Source organism: Apaloderma vittatum, unplaced genomic scaffold, assembly GCF_000703405.1.
Source record: "Apaloderma vittatum isolate BGI_N311 unplaced genomic scaffold, ASM70340v1 scaffold14740, whole genome shotgun sequence".
Taxonomy (NCBI): Eukaryota; Metazoa; Chordata; class Aves; order Trogoniformes; family Trogonidae; genus Apaloderma; species Apaloderma vittatum.
The window spans coordinates 15,577-31,310 of record NW_009696331.1 but is presented as its reverse complement, the minus strand read 5'-3'; the positions used below and the strand labels follow the sequence as shown (position 1 = coordinate 31,310).

General features: G+C 38.3%; 1 protein-coding gene across 1 annotated transcript in view; it reads right to left on the bottom strand.

The window, feature by feature from the left end:
* Positions 1-1,729: 1,729 nt before the first annotated feature.
* Positions 1,730-15,734, bottom strand: part of CPNE3 (copine III) — a 20,582-nt gene continuing 6,577 nt past the window's right edge. Inside the window, exons 7-15 of the mRNA XM_009874526.1 lie at positions 12,752-12,850; positions 9,320-9,406; positions 8,679-8,738; positions 7,679-7,812; positions 7,172-7,226; positions 7,017-7,068; positions 5,773-5,906; positions 3,319-3,555; positions 1,730-1,900 (exon numbers count right to left, since the gene is read on the bottom strand). Coding sequence (XP_009872828.1) covers positions 1,790-1,900; positions 3,319-3,555; positions 5,773-5,906; positions 7,017-7,068; positions 7,172-7,226; positions 7,679-7,812; positions 8,679-8,738; positions 9,320-9,406; positions 12,752-12,850 — 969 coding nt within the window. The 3' untranslated portion in view covers positions 1,730-1,789. The remainder of the gene's footprint in view (positions 1,901-3,318; positions 3,556-5,772; positions 5,907-7,016; positions 7,069-7,171; positions 7,227-7,678; positions 7,813-8,678; positions 8,739-9,319; positions 9,407-12,751; positions 12,851-15,734) is intronic.

The window sequence follows — 15,734 nt, the reverse complement described above, 5'->3', positions numbered from 1 at the left end:
CCTTAGCACACCCCTATTAAACTATTTAGGACCTCTTCCACCAAACGGAGTAGAGAACAACATATTCATTCATGATTGAGAACTGGTCAATTGCCTACAAAATATTTGGTATGTTTTACAGGGTATGTAAGACACTCTCAATACACACATCTTTCAGCCATCATGGTTAATGTGAATTCAAATTTTTGACAGCATTAGGCACATATCTAAAAAATAAAAACCAAACACCACATCAAAATCACACAGAGCAGCTCCAGTAACTAAAAATGTCACATACACTATGACCTGGTGCAATCTTGAGTGCCCCAAAATGTTAAATTTAGTGTCCATTTAGCGTCCATTCTGTTCTTACATGTTAGAGCTAGTCTATCCAGAATCGAATGAGTGGGATGTCTACCTCGAAACCACTTCAAATGTGAAATGTCAAAATTACTGTTCCAAGATGGGCAATTTGGAAGTGATAAATGAAACCTTCATATCCACTTAGGTTACACACATTGATGGGATCAGAAGAGATCCACAGCAAGCAGTATGCAACTGGTAGACAAGAAAGCTTCATCTGTCAACTAAGCAAACACAAAATGGTGTAAATGGTGAAGAGAAAACTCAACCCAAGAAAATAAATCAGAAATTGTTTCCCCTGAAGGAATGCAGTATGACTATAAGATTAGAGCTTAGAGCCTTTCTTATGTCTTCGTACTGGGGGGGAAGATTGGGGTTTTTGCAGACATATCCATTAGCAGGCTCATGAAAAAGAAGCATGGTTCAAAATATGACAAAACTAATACAGGTATCACTTTCAAGAAGTGCCTTTGAAAATATGCAGTTATAAATCAGACAAAAGTTTGGACGAAAAAGTGAATTCCCACTTCACAAAATGCCCATTTCAGATCAACAGTCACGACAGTAAAAAAAACCCAAACCACAAAACCAAATCAAAACCCCCAAGTAAAACAAAATTCAGAGTTCCCATTTGCCAGCACAGTAAAACACACTCACAGCCTTTACAGTAGTAGCAGTCTCAAAAGCCGACAGGATTCTTCCGAGATGTTAGAAGTTTATCTTGAATCACCGTAGTAATATCTGTACTACTTTAAGAGACTGCATAATATAACAGAATACATACTTTAAGGACTTGTTTGGCTCATGCTCATACAGCCCTGAATCCCAGGTACTGGCTGAAGGCACTGAAGCGGCAAATGTTAAGTAGGCAGGCAAGGAGGGCATTTAGCTCTGTTCTGCCACCTGCCTAATCATAAAGCTCCCATGTCAAAATTTTGTTTTGGTGGCTTAAAAAAAGCTCAGAAGCCTGAAGTATTCCAAATTCACTGAAACATATACAGATTTTTATCTGCTTGGTGAGGATACACCCTCTTTTTCATTTCATTTCAGGTTTTGTGATCACTGAGAAACTGCAGAGCTTGGTGATGAACTCTACAAAAGCAACAGAACATTCCCACCAGCCATAAATATCAAGAAGGCAGCTGTTCCACTTCCAGCCGCTCTGCCTCTTCTCTCTATTCAGCCACTTTTTTTCCCCTTCCTTATTTTTTCAAAATAAAATGCACCCACTTAAGCCCTATTTCTCCAATCAGCATCAAATATTAACACAAGTACAATTTCGCCCTTTGAAAGGCAGACTTGGCAAAGTGATTTGCAGGCAAAAGCTATCCAACATTACCATACAGAGGTGCGTGTATACAAGTATACAGAAGTATCTTGCAAACCAAAGTCTGTAGATATAGCAAGTAAAGCAAGCCCAAAGTCTCAGCTTCCCTGCTCAGCCCATTCACTCTGCAGCAGGATTCCTAGGAGGTTGCAGTTTGTAGGTGCTGAAGTAGTTCACCACTTGCTGCGGGACTTCTGCCAGGACACACTGCGCCAGAGCTTCTTTTGGAGACTTATAAAAAAAAAGAACACCAAGTTTTAGTTTCCACCAACTGTTAACAGAGATCCTAAGATGGGTGATAAGCACCTTCTCTATGAGGCCAACATGAAGCATGGCATTTGACAGCGGACTTTGCACGGTGCCCCTGTGGGACAGATGGAAGCTTCCCTGGTATCTTTATCTTCCCACTCCCATTACCACGAACTAGCTGGCTGCCTCGTTCCAGTGAGGAGGAACTGGGTGTGCAAAGGGCTGTCATGCTTGAAGACACCTTTCATTACATTAAACACACACACACACACACACAAACGCAATGCAGACAGGGAACTTCAGTCATGTAAACGCACGTCCACTATCTGCTTAAGATGACCCCTCAAGAGCTCTTCTAATCCATCCGCAACCTTTTCCACCAAGTCTCATCCACAGTAACTGCATCACTACAGGGAGGCTTTTCTAGATAGTTTTTACTGTAAGACTAAGTATCCATGCAAAAAAAATAAAGCATCCCTTTTTCTATAAGTGGGAAGCATTTGAACATATAATTTTATACTCAGTATTGACAAGGAGTTAATTTTCATCCAAGTGCATTATTCAGTGAGCATATTCTGTATTGACTTTGCTATCCTCCTCCTTTCAGTTTGCCTGAGTTTCTCTGAGATTAAACAAAGAACTTGTATCAAAAATAAAAATTCAGAGTAAGAATGTATAAGGAGTATTATTAATGGCTTAATAATAAGAATCAAACCAAAATTAGAATATATTAGCATTGAAATAAAAATACTAATTATTTAGGTTTTTTAATCAACTTTTTTTCAGCAATATGACATTTAAAAGCCAGACTGTACTAGCCTGTCCATTTTACTGGGCTCTACAGCAAAAAAAAAAAAATCAGGACTCCATTCTTTCACCACCTATTTTTTTGGTATAGTTGTTCTAATGGTAAGGAAAACTATCCCCACTACTGTGCCCACACACAATTTCCACTGGTAACAACCTCTCTGATTTAGCCTTGAATTTTAACACTATAAAGTGAGACTAACCTGCATTTACAAATGGGCAATTACAAATAAAAAACACTTTGGCATAAGAACAAAACTACAGTAAGTTCTTCCTCCCAAATGAAAAAACACATCAATTTATTTAATCAAGTCTGAGGGAGATTTACAAAGGCAATTCCCTTGCAGCAACTTGTCAGAAATGCAGTGCTGAAATCAGAAGGAGTCTATTTAAATATGAATCATCTTACCTAATGGAAATTCTACCGATGCTGACGTTTTCTAATCTTTTTTTTTCCAGCATTTGATAAAAATTTATCTCAGACTTCCGACTCCATTTTAGAGACACTGTAAAAGCTTAGGACTATACATAAGATATCCTAGCAAAACCAGCATATCTCTACAATAATTAAGTGCACAATTAAGATTACCTACATTTTGGAACTTCCTGAACGGCACAAACTGGACAATGTCTCTGACAGCTGGTTCTCCTGATGAGGACCTAAGAACTCCGTTGTCACCATCAAGAAACTCCATAGCATCGAAGTCTGCTCCTCCAACTCCAACGATGATAATGGACATGGGCAATTTTGAAGCATTAACTATGGCAGTTCGAGTCTGATCTAGGTCTGTTATCACACCATCCGTTATGATAAGAAGTATAAAGTATTGCTGCCAAATCAATAAACAGTGTGTTATGACAAAGAAACAGAAAACCTGTAGGCAGGTACACTTAGAAAAATGCACATACAGACTACATCCTGATGTTGCTCCGAGCATAGTCAATGCACTTACTCCATTTTCCAATTACACATCTAAGTTATGGTCAGGCTTCATCTGTGCAGTCTGAAGACAGTATAAGCACAACATAAACAATCTTTTAAAATATCTTTAAACAGCTACCTCCCAAAAACCCAATGGTATCACCCTTCTCCCCCTCTCCGAAATTTCCAGATAAACCTATCTTCCAACTATTTGTCCTGGAACAGAAGGCAGGTTACTGAGGTTTTGGACAGGTAAGACCCGTGAAACTTGTATTTGTTTCCTTCCTGGTCTATCAGTACCATTATGAAGTCCTATTCTGTGCTTCATTCAGTTAAGAACAAATTAACAAAAGAGTGATAGCTAGGATAATGGAACGGCCCTACAATTTTTTCAGTGTATGTCACATTAAAATGCATCCTTTTGTGCTGAAAAACAGTACGCCCATTTTCAAACTCCTTTAATCATGTTTTCTAGCTGCTTTATGAAGTTAATTACCAAGGCATCTGAAACCACCTTGCAGTACTTCAGTAATTTAGTCAAATAGCACTTCAGTTGCTTCCCCTGTACTGCCAGGGCTTCTAAAGGTTGGCATCTTAGCCTCTGTTCTCCACTGAAGTGCCAAGAACAAACTAGAACTACAAAGTTCAGAAACTATCAAACGCTTTTTGAACTTCTGGTCGACTCTCACTTGCTTCATTTCAGTCAACGACTGGGCAGCACAAATCCAAGTTCCAAAGGTAGTCCCAGTATTCTCAGAAGTCCCCTCTTCAGTACTTCACTTCCTATCCTCCCTTATCTGCCTCCAAAATAATTAGTTTTCCCCTTATCTGCTGTGTTCAGGTATCACCCTTTCTCATATTGCTCCCCAGCCCTTCATTCCCCGACTCCAGCAGAAATGCCTACACAGCGACAATGATCAAATAAGGCTATAACCAGCAGCCTGATAGCCCATCACACTGGATTTCTCTCTCTCTTCTTCTATTTCCTCTACACTGAAAAAATTCCCAAAACACCCAGAACCAAAACCCAAGTAAAATATTTATGATACACATTAAAAGGCAAGGCAGCAAAATTTCTTCAATACATCCATTCAGGCAGAAAATCTGTATCTCTTGCTAGGTATATTGCACTCTCAGAAAAAACAAACAAAAAACCACCAAAAACACCTTACAGGAGGTTTTGCTACTTTCCTAATATATATACATAGAGAAGAGATGACAGTTACTACTGAAAGACTACAAAAGCAAAATCTTATAAACCTCTTGACATATGAAAAATCAATAGCTCTTTTCCAAATAGCTAATTTTATTCTCTGCTTTTACATCATGTCTAAGACACCAGTATCTGTTATCATCAGTGACTTATGAAATATAGGGCTTCACATTTGTTGAACTTGCATGGATTGTTATCTAAATGATTCAATACTCTTGCTTTTCAGGGTTCCTCTTTCTTCTTATGGTAAACAACTCGTGCACACAATTTTAATAGGGAGGAGGGCACAGAACACACAGCACCTAAAGCTTTATAGCACGGACAGTTGATTACCTACGTTGGTACCTAAGTACCAGGAGCTATATCCTCCATTTCTTTGTTACATTACTCATTAGAGTGTGGTGCTGCAGGTTCAATCCCCACTCGGTCCCCATGTGTTGCCTGATTTAGTTGAGAGGTGTCCCTGCCCATGGCAGGGAGGTTGGATTAAATGACCTCTGAGGTCCATTCCAGCCTAGGCCATTCTATGATTTATCTCTGAGCTCTCTGATGTGAAACAAGGTCTAGTCAATTTTTCTCACCTGAGGTTAACTCACTTTCCTATATGAACTGGCTTAAACTACACTTTAATACTGTACAGCACTGCAAGAGCTTTGAATAGAAGACACTATAAAGACACCACATAATTTTAAGCTGATATTACAACTCTGAAGATTTTATTTAGTTAATTTAGTAGAGAATTGTTATGTACAATCTGTAGAAATCAGTTATTTTTTATCTCATTTTAAGGGTACGAAACAATCCACAATGGCCAGCTGTCTAAACAAGTACACTTACAAACTTAAAAAAGTAGTAAACTAGAAAGGAGAGAAAAAAGGAAGAAAAATACACACTCTACCATACAGAACTTACAGATGCTGTTTGCTGTTGTGTAGCTGCAGCAGCAAATCTTGCCACATGATTTATAATTGGAGAAAAATTTGTTGGCCCATATAACTTCACTTGAGGAAGACAAGCCCGATACGCATCAACAATGCCTTGGATCCCTAGAGAACACAAGCAGATCACATTAATTTCTTCATATTAGATTTAGGATATTTTGAAGCACTCTATCTTCCTAACATATTGTATGTATTAGTTATTTAAAGTGATGATGCGAAGATTTAAAACCAACCATGATGAAAAAAAAAAAGACTCGCAAACAATGGAGGCCTTCAGCTTGACCAATGCTAATGCACGTGCTCAACATGCTATGTGACTAGAAAGGCCAAATGCTCGCGAATAGAAAGGCCACGCTCAAGTGCACAAAACTGAACTACAACAGTTCTCTTCATCTTGCAGCCTGTGGCAGCTAGTTGCATATCAGAAAGGCCACGTTGAAGAGAAGCAGCATCACACTCACAGAATCACTGGGGCTGGAAAGGTCATCCAGCAATCTAGGCCAACATCCCTCACTAAAGCAGGATTGCTTAGAGCACATCACACAGGACTGCATCCAGGTGGCCTTTGAAAGTCTCCAGAGAAGGAGACTCCACAACCTCCCTGGGCAGTCTGTGCCAGTGCTCTGTCACCCTCACAATAAAGAAGCGCTTTCTCATATTTAGATGAAACTTCATGTGTTGCAGCTTTTGCCTGCTGCTTCTTGTCCTGTCAGTGGGCACTACTGAGAAGTCCAGCTCCATTCTCCTTGCACCCATCCTTTAGATACTTACAGACATTACAGACATCTTCACTAGACAACTCCATGCCAGCAGTAAAGTAAAAAGAAGCGGCTTGACAACATGAGAGAGCCATTCTCAGCTTACCTGCAACGTGCCCTAGCGATTTAATACACATCTTTCACAAGTCATTACAGAGGCAGACCAAATGGTATTTCTAGTAACTGAAAAAACACAGTTATAAAATTGTTCCTGCTACACAGCTAAACTCATTCAAGGTCAGGCTTGATAGGGCTCTGAGCAACCTGATCTAGTTCAAAATGTCCCTGCTCACTGAAAGGGAGTGGGAATAGATGACCTTTGGAGGTCCTTTCCAGTCCAACACATTCTATGATTATTTAATTAGAACAAAGTGCTTCATAGTTCACTTTTCAAGTGTTTTTATACCTTCACCTCACATATTTTCTTCTCTAGGTCTGATGTTACTTTCTCACTTACCGTTACAGAATGGGTTTGATGGGTTAAAATTTATGGGGAACTCATGTGAAACCTGTCAAATACACAAAAGACATAGTCAGGACTGTATATACAATCTCCTCCTGAATTAAATGCTTTAAGTTCTCTTATGTAGTGCATTTACATATCCCATTTACCTGGAAGGAAGGAGGAATTTGTGCACCAAATCCAAAGGCTGGAAACATCTTATCTCTAAAAAGTAATTTTAAAGAAAATGAAGTTAGTGCCTTCCTTTAAAAGCCGTCATGATTCAGTAAGTTTAGCTAATCAGTGCTGCTTTTGACCATTAAAAATGCTGTTTATTAAGCATTAAAAGGCAAAATTAAGTGGAAGTTCCTCCTGCTAATCATTTCTAGGACCAAAAAGAAGTCTGTAACACTAAATGGGCAAGAATGTAACCATTCATTTAAATTAACGCTGCTCTTTACATTTCAGATGAAAAGTTTGCTTGTCTGCTGTAAACACAAGCTTCTGCTTATGATTATGCAATTGCACAGTGATTACAAAGTCATTTTTAGCTCTGTGTGTCAGCTCAGAAGTTTCATTCTGATGTATCTGCTGGAATCCTCAACACTGGTTTAAGAAACTATCACAAAAACCTATACATATCTAAAAAATATTTCAAATAAATATCTAAAACTTACGTGTCATAGTCCTGAATGACCATACCTACAGACCAAATGGCTGTTAGGTACTCATTAACTCCATTAGGGCTGAGGTAATGCAAAGAGTCTGGAGAGCGAGGGTCTCCATTGGAGCCTGTAAAATCTATCCCCACCTGTCAAATGCAATATTTACATAAAATTGCTGTTAGAGGTAACATTATGTTTCTTCGCTCTAGCAAAGGCAAAGTGAAAATCATGACAGAGTTGAAAACAATAGTTAAGCGGATATCTACAAATCTAACAGGCACAATCCTTCCATGCAGATTTCTAAGCATATTAACACTCTTAAAACAATGCCACTATAAAACCCGCAGAAGCTCTGTACCTCTGTTGAGATTACTCTTATCTGTCAGGTTTTCACTGTGCTAACTTTCAGTTACCATTCACAGCAGCTCTTCAGCAGCTGTTAAATTAATTTCATCTTGCATCTTGCCATATGCATCCTTCCTCTCCGAAGCGTGGCTAGCCAGACACCACAGAAGCCTAGTCCGACCCCAGCGAGTCCTCTTTGCTTTGGTGATGAGGCATATTACCAGGATGAAGTCTTGCTGTGATTTGTACTGCATTTGGTTTGTGAATTACATAACTGAATATGATGGCTTCCGTATGTTGCCTGCATCAAGCAACGGGCCTTGAAAACCACCATCAAGGGCAAAAGTGGTCAGAGAAGGGGAAAAAAAAATGAAGAAAAAAAATAAAAAAGAGCCCTTATGAAAAGGAAGCTTGAAGCAAATCAGAGAACTGTAAATTTTACTTTGTTCTCTATCCATGCAGCACAGCTAGCTCCTAATGAACAGAACACTACAGGTTCCGAAATTCGTGTCATGAGTAAAAAAATATTTTTTTCTAAACAGTCTAGACAGACAGACTCTGGCAAAATGGCTTCCCCCCTTCATGCTACAGGAAAAAAAAAATTAAAAGAAGAGCACAAGTTTGTCCCAAAACTCAAAAGCTACTTTATATAAATGAATTAACTTACTGTGAAATTCAGCTGACACCCACCCATGATGTAATCAAGGAATGTGCATTCTATTATGATCTAGAAATAGAAGTTAAAGACAGAAATTAACTTTTTTTTTTTAACAGGACAAAACCAATATGCATTATTGTAGCAACTTTTGACATTTCAGATCTGTTCCATGCAAACCACTACTTTTACCTCTAGAAACATCCCACCCACGCTCTGCAGAGACGATATTCACAGCGTCCGTCATCACCCACACAGTTCATCAGAATCAGGCCTTTTACAAAACTACAGGCAGACAACAAAGCAGCTCCAAAAGCACTACCATTTATAAAATAGCCTAGTACAATAGACTTACTAAATTTTAATTCACCATAAAATAGGGAGTTGGTAAGTGCAGTGGTTGAGGAACACCTTAAAAATTGTTAAACAACCTCTGCCATATAGATAGCATCATCCAGAGAAAGTGAGGGCACAGGGGAGGACAGACAGACAATTCAGCCGTCAATCTGTCTCTCCTTATATGAACCAGAGCCCTTAAATATTTTCCTTGTCTGTAACTCCAGTGATTTTAAAGTTTCTTACAGTTTGAGGGTGAAGGTGTACTAGATGGGGGTTATTATATCTGAACAGTGTCACATCGGAATGTTACTGACCTCACAGTGCTTAACACTCACAATGCCAGAGTTTTTATAGGTTTTTTTCTTCTGTCTCTTCTTCTCATTGATGCACTCAAATTCAACCTGAATGAATGCAAACAAATCCAAAAAAGCACTATTATTACCATTTATGCAACAAATAAATAAATAAATAAAAATCTTTATTCTAAGACTGATACTTTGGGCTTATACTAAATTCACAATACACTTCACTATCAAGTACAAGTAAGCTCAGCCTGTCATCTTCAAAAAACACATTTTCAAGACAGAAATCCTCTCTTACCCAAAAGCTTACAAATATATTTGTTTAGACACCTGTGTTTCAACCAGACAAAGATATTCTGCATCATTTTCCTTCAGAGAATTTTGCTAACAACTTCCCCTTCAGTAAAGACAGGATGATTCAGGGAAAGCATCACTGTTTCCAGTAGCTGTGGCAGTAATGTACGAAGCAAGAGGTGTTATGATTAGACATTCCAAAATCAGTGGTTCGGGCTCCATCAACTAAAACAATATCTCAACCTCCAAGTGCAATCAACAGCTTGCCAGGCTAAGTAGCTCCTGCCATCGTACAGTCACGGTGGCACTAGCGTGTCTGGTGCATAAAGAGTCTTGAGGAGGTATTCCAGATCTGCCTTCTGGCTCAGTGCCAGAATCAGGTTCCACTGCTTTGGTTCAAGTTAATTAAGTTCTAAAAAGTCACCTTACAATTACTCTCAAGTGAAAACATGTATTTACAAGGTCAGCACCTGAGAAGTCTACATGCATCTTGTTTATCTTTTTTTTTCATAGAATCATAGAATGGCCTAGGCTGGAAGCGACCTCAGAGATCATTTAATCCAATCTCCCTGTCATGGGCAGGGACGCCTCTCAACTAGATCAGGCAACACATGGGGACAGAACAGGAACCAAACCCGCAACCTTGGTGTTATCAGCACCATGCTCAACCGACTGAGCTAACAGGCCCCCTCCAACATGACTTCTGTCTGATGGAAATTGTTATTTTGGGGACTTTTTTTTGTACTATGTCAATTGATGAGGTACTTGGTAATAACAGCCATAAGATACATAGCTTTGATAATCTTTGAACTACATTTTAGAATTCTCCAACCAGAGCTCACTAACAGCATGCTTGGGGGAAAGATAGACCTTAAGGGAAGAGGAAAAAAATAATAGAAAACCTCAGCAATTCTGCAGAGAATGAGAAACAACCCATTCACCTCTGTCATAAATTTCAGCTTTTTCAGCAACTGAGGATACAGTCATACAGCTCACCCCATGTAAATTTGAAAGAAGTTGTGCCAAATCTCCCAGAGGTACAGCTGATGGTAGAATTGTGGAAGTAATTGAAGATCACACTTGGAATATATAAAGTGAAATTCTAATGTGCACTAGAAGTATGTCACAGATATTATCAAAATCAGGTCACGTAGGACGAGAGGCTAACCCCTTTTAAAGGTAGCAGAAATCTGGAGCACATTATTTTTGTGGTATCTTACCTTCACTTCATCTTACTGACACAGCAGTAAGTTATTTAGAGTAGTTATAGCCACAGTTCTCCTGAAAACTTTCTTAAAGCATTTCCAAAACCAGCATGGGCAGATTACAACTTGAAATGCCTTTCCTTTAAATTCAAGAGACCACACCTACTATGCTACTAGGGACACACTGAAAATAGGCATTAGATTCCCAATGAGCCTTTACACGACACTCTTCAAACTGCACAGGAACTCACTATCACAGTTCTTACAAAAAATATGTGCTTGAAAACACGAACATAGAAGCTTGCCAAGTTTGTTTAAGATACTGCTCTATAGCAAAAGTGCAACTTTTAAAAAAGGAAAAATGAAGAAAAACATCTTGTTAAAAGATCCATAAAAATCTTCATTTTAAAAAAGCAAAAAGAAATTTATTAAATACTCCTGTTCCTAAATTTATTTTTTGCACACTAATTAAAATAATAAAAAGGATCACTGTCAGCACTGAAAGCTAAACTGATACCATCTGGCCCATAAAAATCTAGCAAAAAAACCCCAAAAACCTAAGAGTTTCAACAGGGCAGCATATGAATTACATGTGGAGGATAGAAGTGGAAAATTTCTTACAAATAGTGCAAAACCTTAAGAGGCATTAAGCTCAACCATGCATAATTCAAAATTAATTCAGAAAGACATATCTAAAGGAAAAGCGTTGCAGGGTACAAAGCAGCACATGAAAGATATGGACGTGCTGGAGTGTGTCCAGAGAAGGGCCACGAGGATGATCAGAGGGCTGGAGCACCTCTCCTGTGAAGACAGACTGAGAGAGTTGGGGCTGTTCAGTCTGCAGAAAAGAAGACTCCGAGGAGACCTTACTGTGGCCTTCCAGTATCTCAAGGGGGCCTACAAGAAAGCTGGTGAGGGGCTTTTTAGGATGTCGGATAGTGACAGGACTAGGGGGAATGGATTAAAGCCAGAGATGGATCGGTTCAGATTGGATGTTAGGAAGAAGTTCTTCCCCATGAGGGTGTTGAGACACTGGCACAGGTTGCCCAGAGAGGTGGTGGCAGCCCCATCCCTGGAAGTTTTTAAGGCCAGGCTGGATGGGGCTCTGGGCAACCTGGTCTAGTGGGGGATGTCCCTGCCCATGGTGGGGGGGGTTGGAACTAGATGATCTTTAAAGTCCCTTCCAACCCTGACAGTTCTATGATTCAACAGCTCTGAAGAATTTAGTACAAATGCAACACTCAAGATGTTAGAAAAGTACAAGCAGGCACTCATATACGCTATTAGTATTAATGGATGTTCTCCAGGTTTTACAGAATTAAAAAAAATGATGGTAAATATTTTGGTAAAAACCATGTCCATAAAACAAAGACTTGTATGTTAAGGTCACTACACTACTTTTCCTCTCGCGAATGTAAACCTTGCCTATTAAAATGTTTGTAAATTGTTACAGTTAGTAAGAACAGGAAGGGTAATTTCACTTTAAGGAAGAGCCACCAAAACATAACACATTCATTTTTATGCAGTGACAAAAGTGTTGGATTTTTTCATATCAGCTATTATGCACAGTTGAGTGAGTAAGTGGCATACCTGAAATAAGGGAGTAAAACATGAAAAAATACTACAAGCTTTGGCCTTTTAACTGCAGTGAAATTTGTACTGCATTCTATCTTTTGACACCTTTTTTTTCCTGTATTTTTACGACTAGTGAAATTCGCTTGTGCTGACCGTTTGGTATTTAGATATGTAATATTAGAAACTGTAACTGATATATTAATCCTACAAAAATGGATGCATAATGTAAATGTGAGTCACCCTCAACTACAGTAATAGTGTTAAGGTGTAACCTAACACAACTCCAAGTCAAGTGATGTAAGTTTTGCTCCAAAATGAGTAAAAGAGCTTATTAAAACCACACAGGCAGCTTAGACTATGTAAGACTTACAGGTGAGGACCGAGATGCTTCCTTCAGTTTTGACATTGTAGTCTGAAAACTTCCGATGAGATCATGAGACCCATCACTATCATAGTCATAGCACTCAACCTAAAAGGAAGCATTACTTGGCGTCAGTAACAGCAACGGCCCCACAAAAGCAACAAACACTGCAGCAGCATTTCTAGTTCAGGCACATCTGAACATCCAAAACATTCCTAAACCTCTTATATCATGGAGTTTTTCCTCACATTGCAATCAGTGTTGCACAGAGTTGCATCTAAAAATTATCGATTAAGATTGGGTAAAAGCCCACATACCCAGTTTCAGATCAGATCTTCCACTGAAGAGAGACATGAATACGAAGCAGTTTCAGGTCTCTTATGAGTGAGTTGCATCAATTATATTGAACTATGCTTTGGGAGTGAGAGGGTGTCAGGAAGAGTAGGAACACAACGTAGGTAGGGGGTTTTTTTTAGTGTCATCATGGATCAAGAGATAGTTTTTCAGAGGTACCAAGGGGATTTAACTATCTCTAAGCATACAGCTAAAATTCCTGTAAATTAATTGTTCAGTGATCACAGGAGTTTTAGTAATACTTTTATATTAGTTTATTAATCTTCACGGTAATTCAGAATTTATAAGCAGATGAAGGTTTGCACCGTTATCTAGAAACAAGACTTGAATTATTTTTTTTTTTTAATATTAGCAAATTTGAACAGCCATGAGATCCATACTTCATGCATCTCAATGTCAACTAAAAATCCTTCTTTTCCTGTATTCGATGCCTAATACTTCCATCATCTGTTAACACCCCAATCCACCAAAGGCAGCAGAACAAGTGAAAAACAGGCTTTTTTTCCTCTTTGAGAACCTACTAGTCTGAGCATAATTTTACCACTGTTACTTTAACCTTACAGTATCCTCAATTTTTGTTTTCTAAAAGCTCACCTAAAGCTACTTTTTTAGATAAAACACTTGGTATTCATCTATGATAGCATATCCTAATTCTACCAACTTCTGGTACTTTATTTTAGTTTAGCAACACAAACATGCTTGCTAAATTAATAAAATCATAGGAAAAAAGTTTAATAGTCATAACAATTATACACAGTAACAATAATAAAACAAAATTCCATCATTTGGAATCAAAATACAAACTTGATGAAAAAGTTTTCTGCACCTATATGGCTTAAATTGAACATCTATGTTCATGGCCATCTTTCCAGATAAAAAAAGTCATACGTTATGTTCAAGAAACAATTTATTGGATTACTTGGCCGTTTCATTTAGGAATAATGAAGTAGAACAAACAACTTTAACCCACACTTGAACTTTTCAAAGAAATTAACTTTCTGAAAACAAACAAGGATGTCAAAGTACAAAATATGATATAAAGATTGCGAGTTCTACAGCATGCAGAACATGGCTCTGTTGCGGTCTGCACCACTCCTAAAACAATATGAATGCACAAATAAATAAATAAATGCACACACATGCACTGAATAGCAACTTAAATCTCATGCAAGCAGACACAAAGCCAAGAGACTAAAGTCCGTGGCAGATGCTACATAATTCTTTTGAATGCCTTAAACTAAGCCAATCAAATACTCAGGCAAGTACTTCAGCACCTGGAATTTAAAACTGAACATAGTTCCTGAGCCAATAGTTACGATACCCATCCAGAGTTACTACAGTTTTTTATTCTTCCTTTTAAAGGTATCAAAGCTTGTCTTGATTGTTATATTTTACCCATCTAAGCCAATTTTCAATACTTACTTCAGGCAAGACAGAATTATTTTCTTTGTTCCACGTGTGCTCTCCTGGACATGCAATAGCACTAGGCAACCATGTCATAAACTTGCAGATAAATTTTCCCTGGCAGAACTAGGCATGCTTGCTCAAGATGAAAGTCTCACATTTTCAACATAAAAAAACTTCACTGACTGCAAACACGCTCACATGGAATCCAACAATAAACCCAAAAGGTAATGGATCAGCTTGGTTTGTGCATTGCTGGGGATACACAAACAAAGCTATTCGATAGGTGAAAAGCCACTCGTTATGGAAAAGTTGGTGGTTTTACTTACTACGACAAATAGTCCATTACGTAGGCAACTGTGCACATATGAAAATGTTAAGGGTACTGTTTAATCCTTTGGCAACATTATAATACAATTCTGTCTGCATTTTAATGTTTGAAGTGACAGCTCTTGGATTTCTAAGTTAAGACATAATCCTATTGTCCGTCTCCAAGTCCATAACAACTCCAAGAAAAATCTATTTCCTCCAGAAATAAATCTACACATCTGAAGCAAGATTCTAAAGAACAGACTTTATTAAAATGACAGAGCTGAGAATAATTCCATCCTGATATATTTTAATTAATGGTCTACAGTTTTAATATGGCTGTTTACTGAAAAAGAGACATATATTTACAGTGTATGGAGATGTAAAAGCTGTCAGCTATTTTGGAGAAAAGAGAAGCAGAAAGGAATGAGAATTAAAAAACAACAGAAGCAGTAAGGGAAGCAGGGTGTGGGCTTCTAAAGCTGTTCATTAGTCTGCTCTATAATTATTTACATCTATACAGGTGCTTGTAACACCCAGATCCCTGTGGCTGTTAAGAATTTTCCAGGATTGCCTCAAGCTGTATGACTAATATCTGTCATAAACACATCATGCTATCATTTCTCCTTCCCAGGGGAAGAACAGCAAGTATAGTGGTTTGTTAAATTTGTTTTATTTGGGGATTTTTAAATACTTTCTCCAAATGCTAAAGTATCAGGTTCCTAACATGTTCATAATAGCTTATAAGTGGCATTTTGATAGGTTGTTTAGCTTCAATTGCACCCCTAAAGTAAATTCCTGAAGAAAAACATTCAGAAGTTAAACACAGAAACATAGAATGTCTTAGGTTGGAAGGGACTTTAGAGATCATCTAATCCAACCTCCTTGCCATAGGCTTGGATATCCTTAACTAGACCAGGTTGCT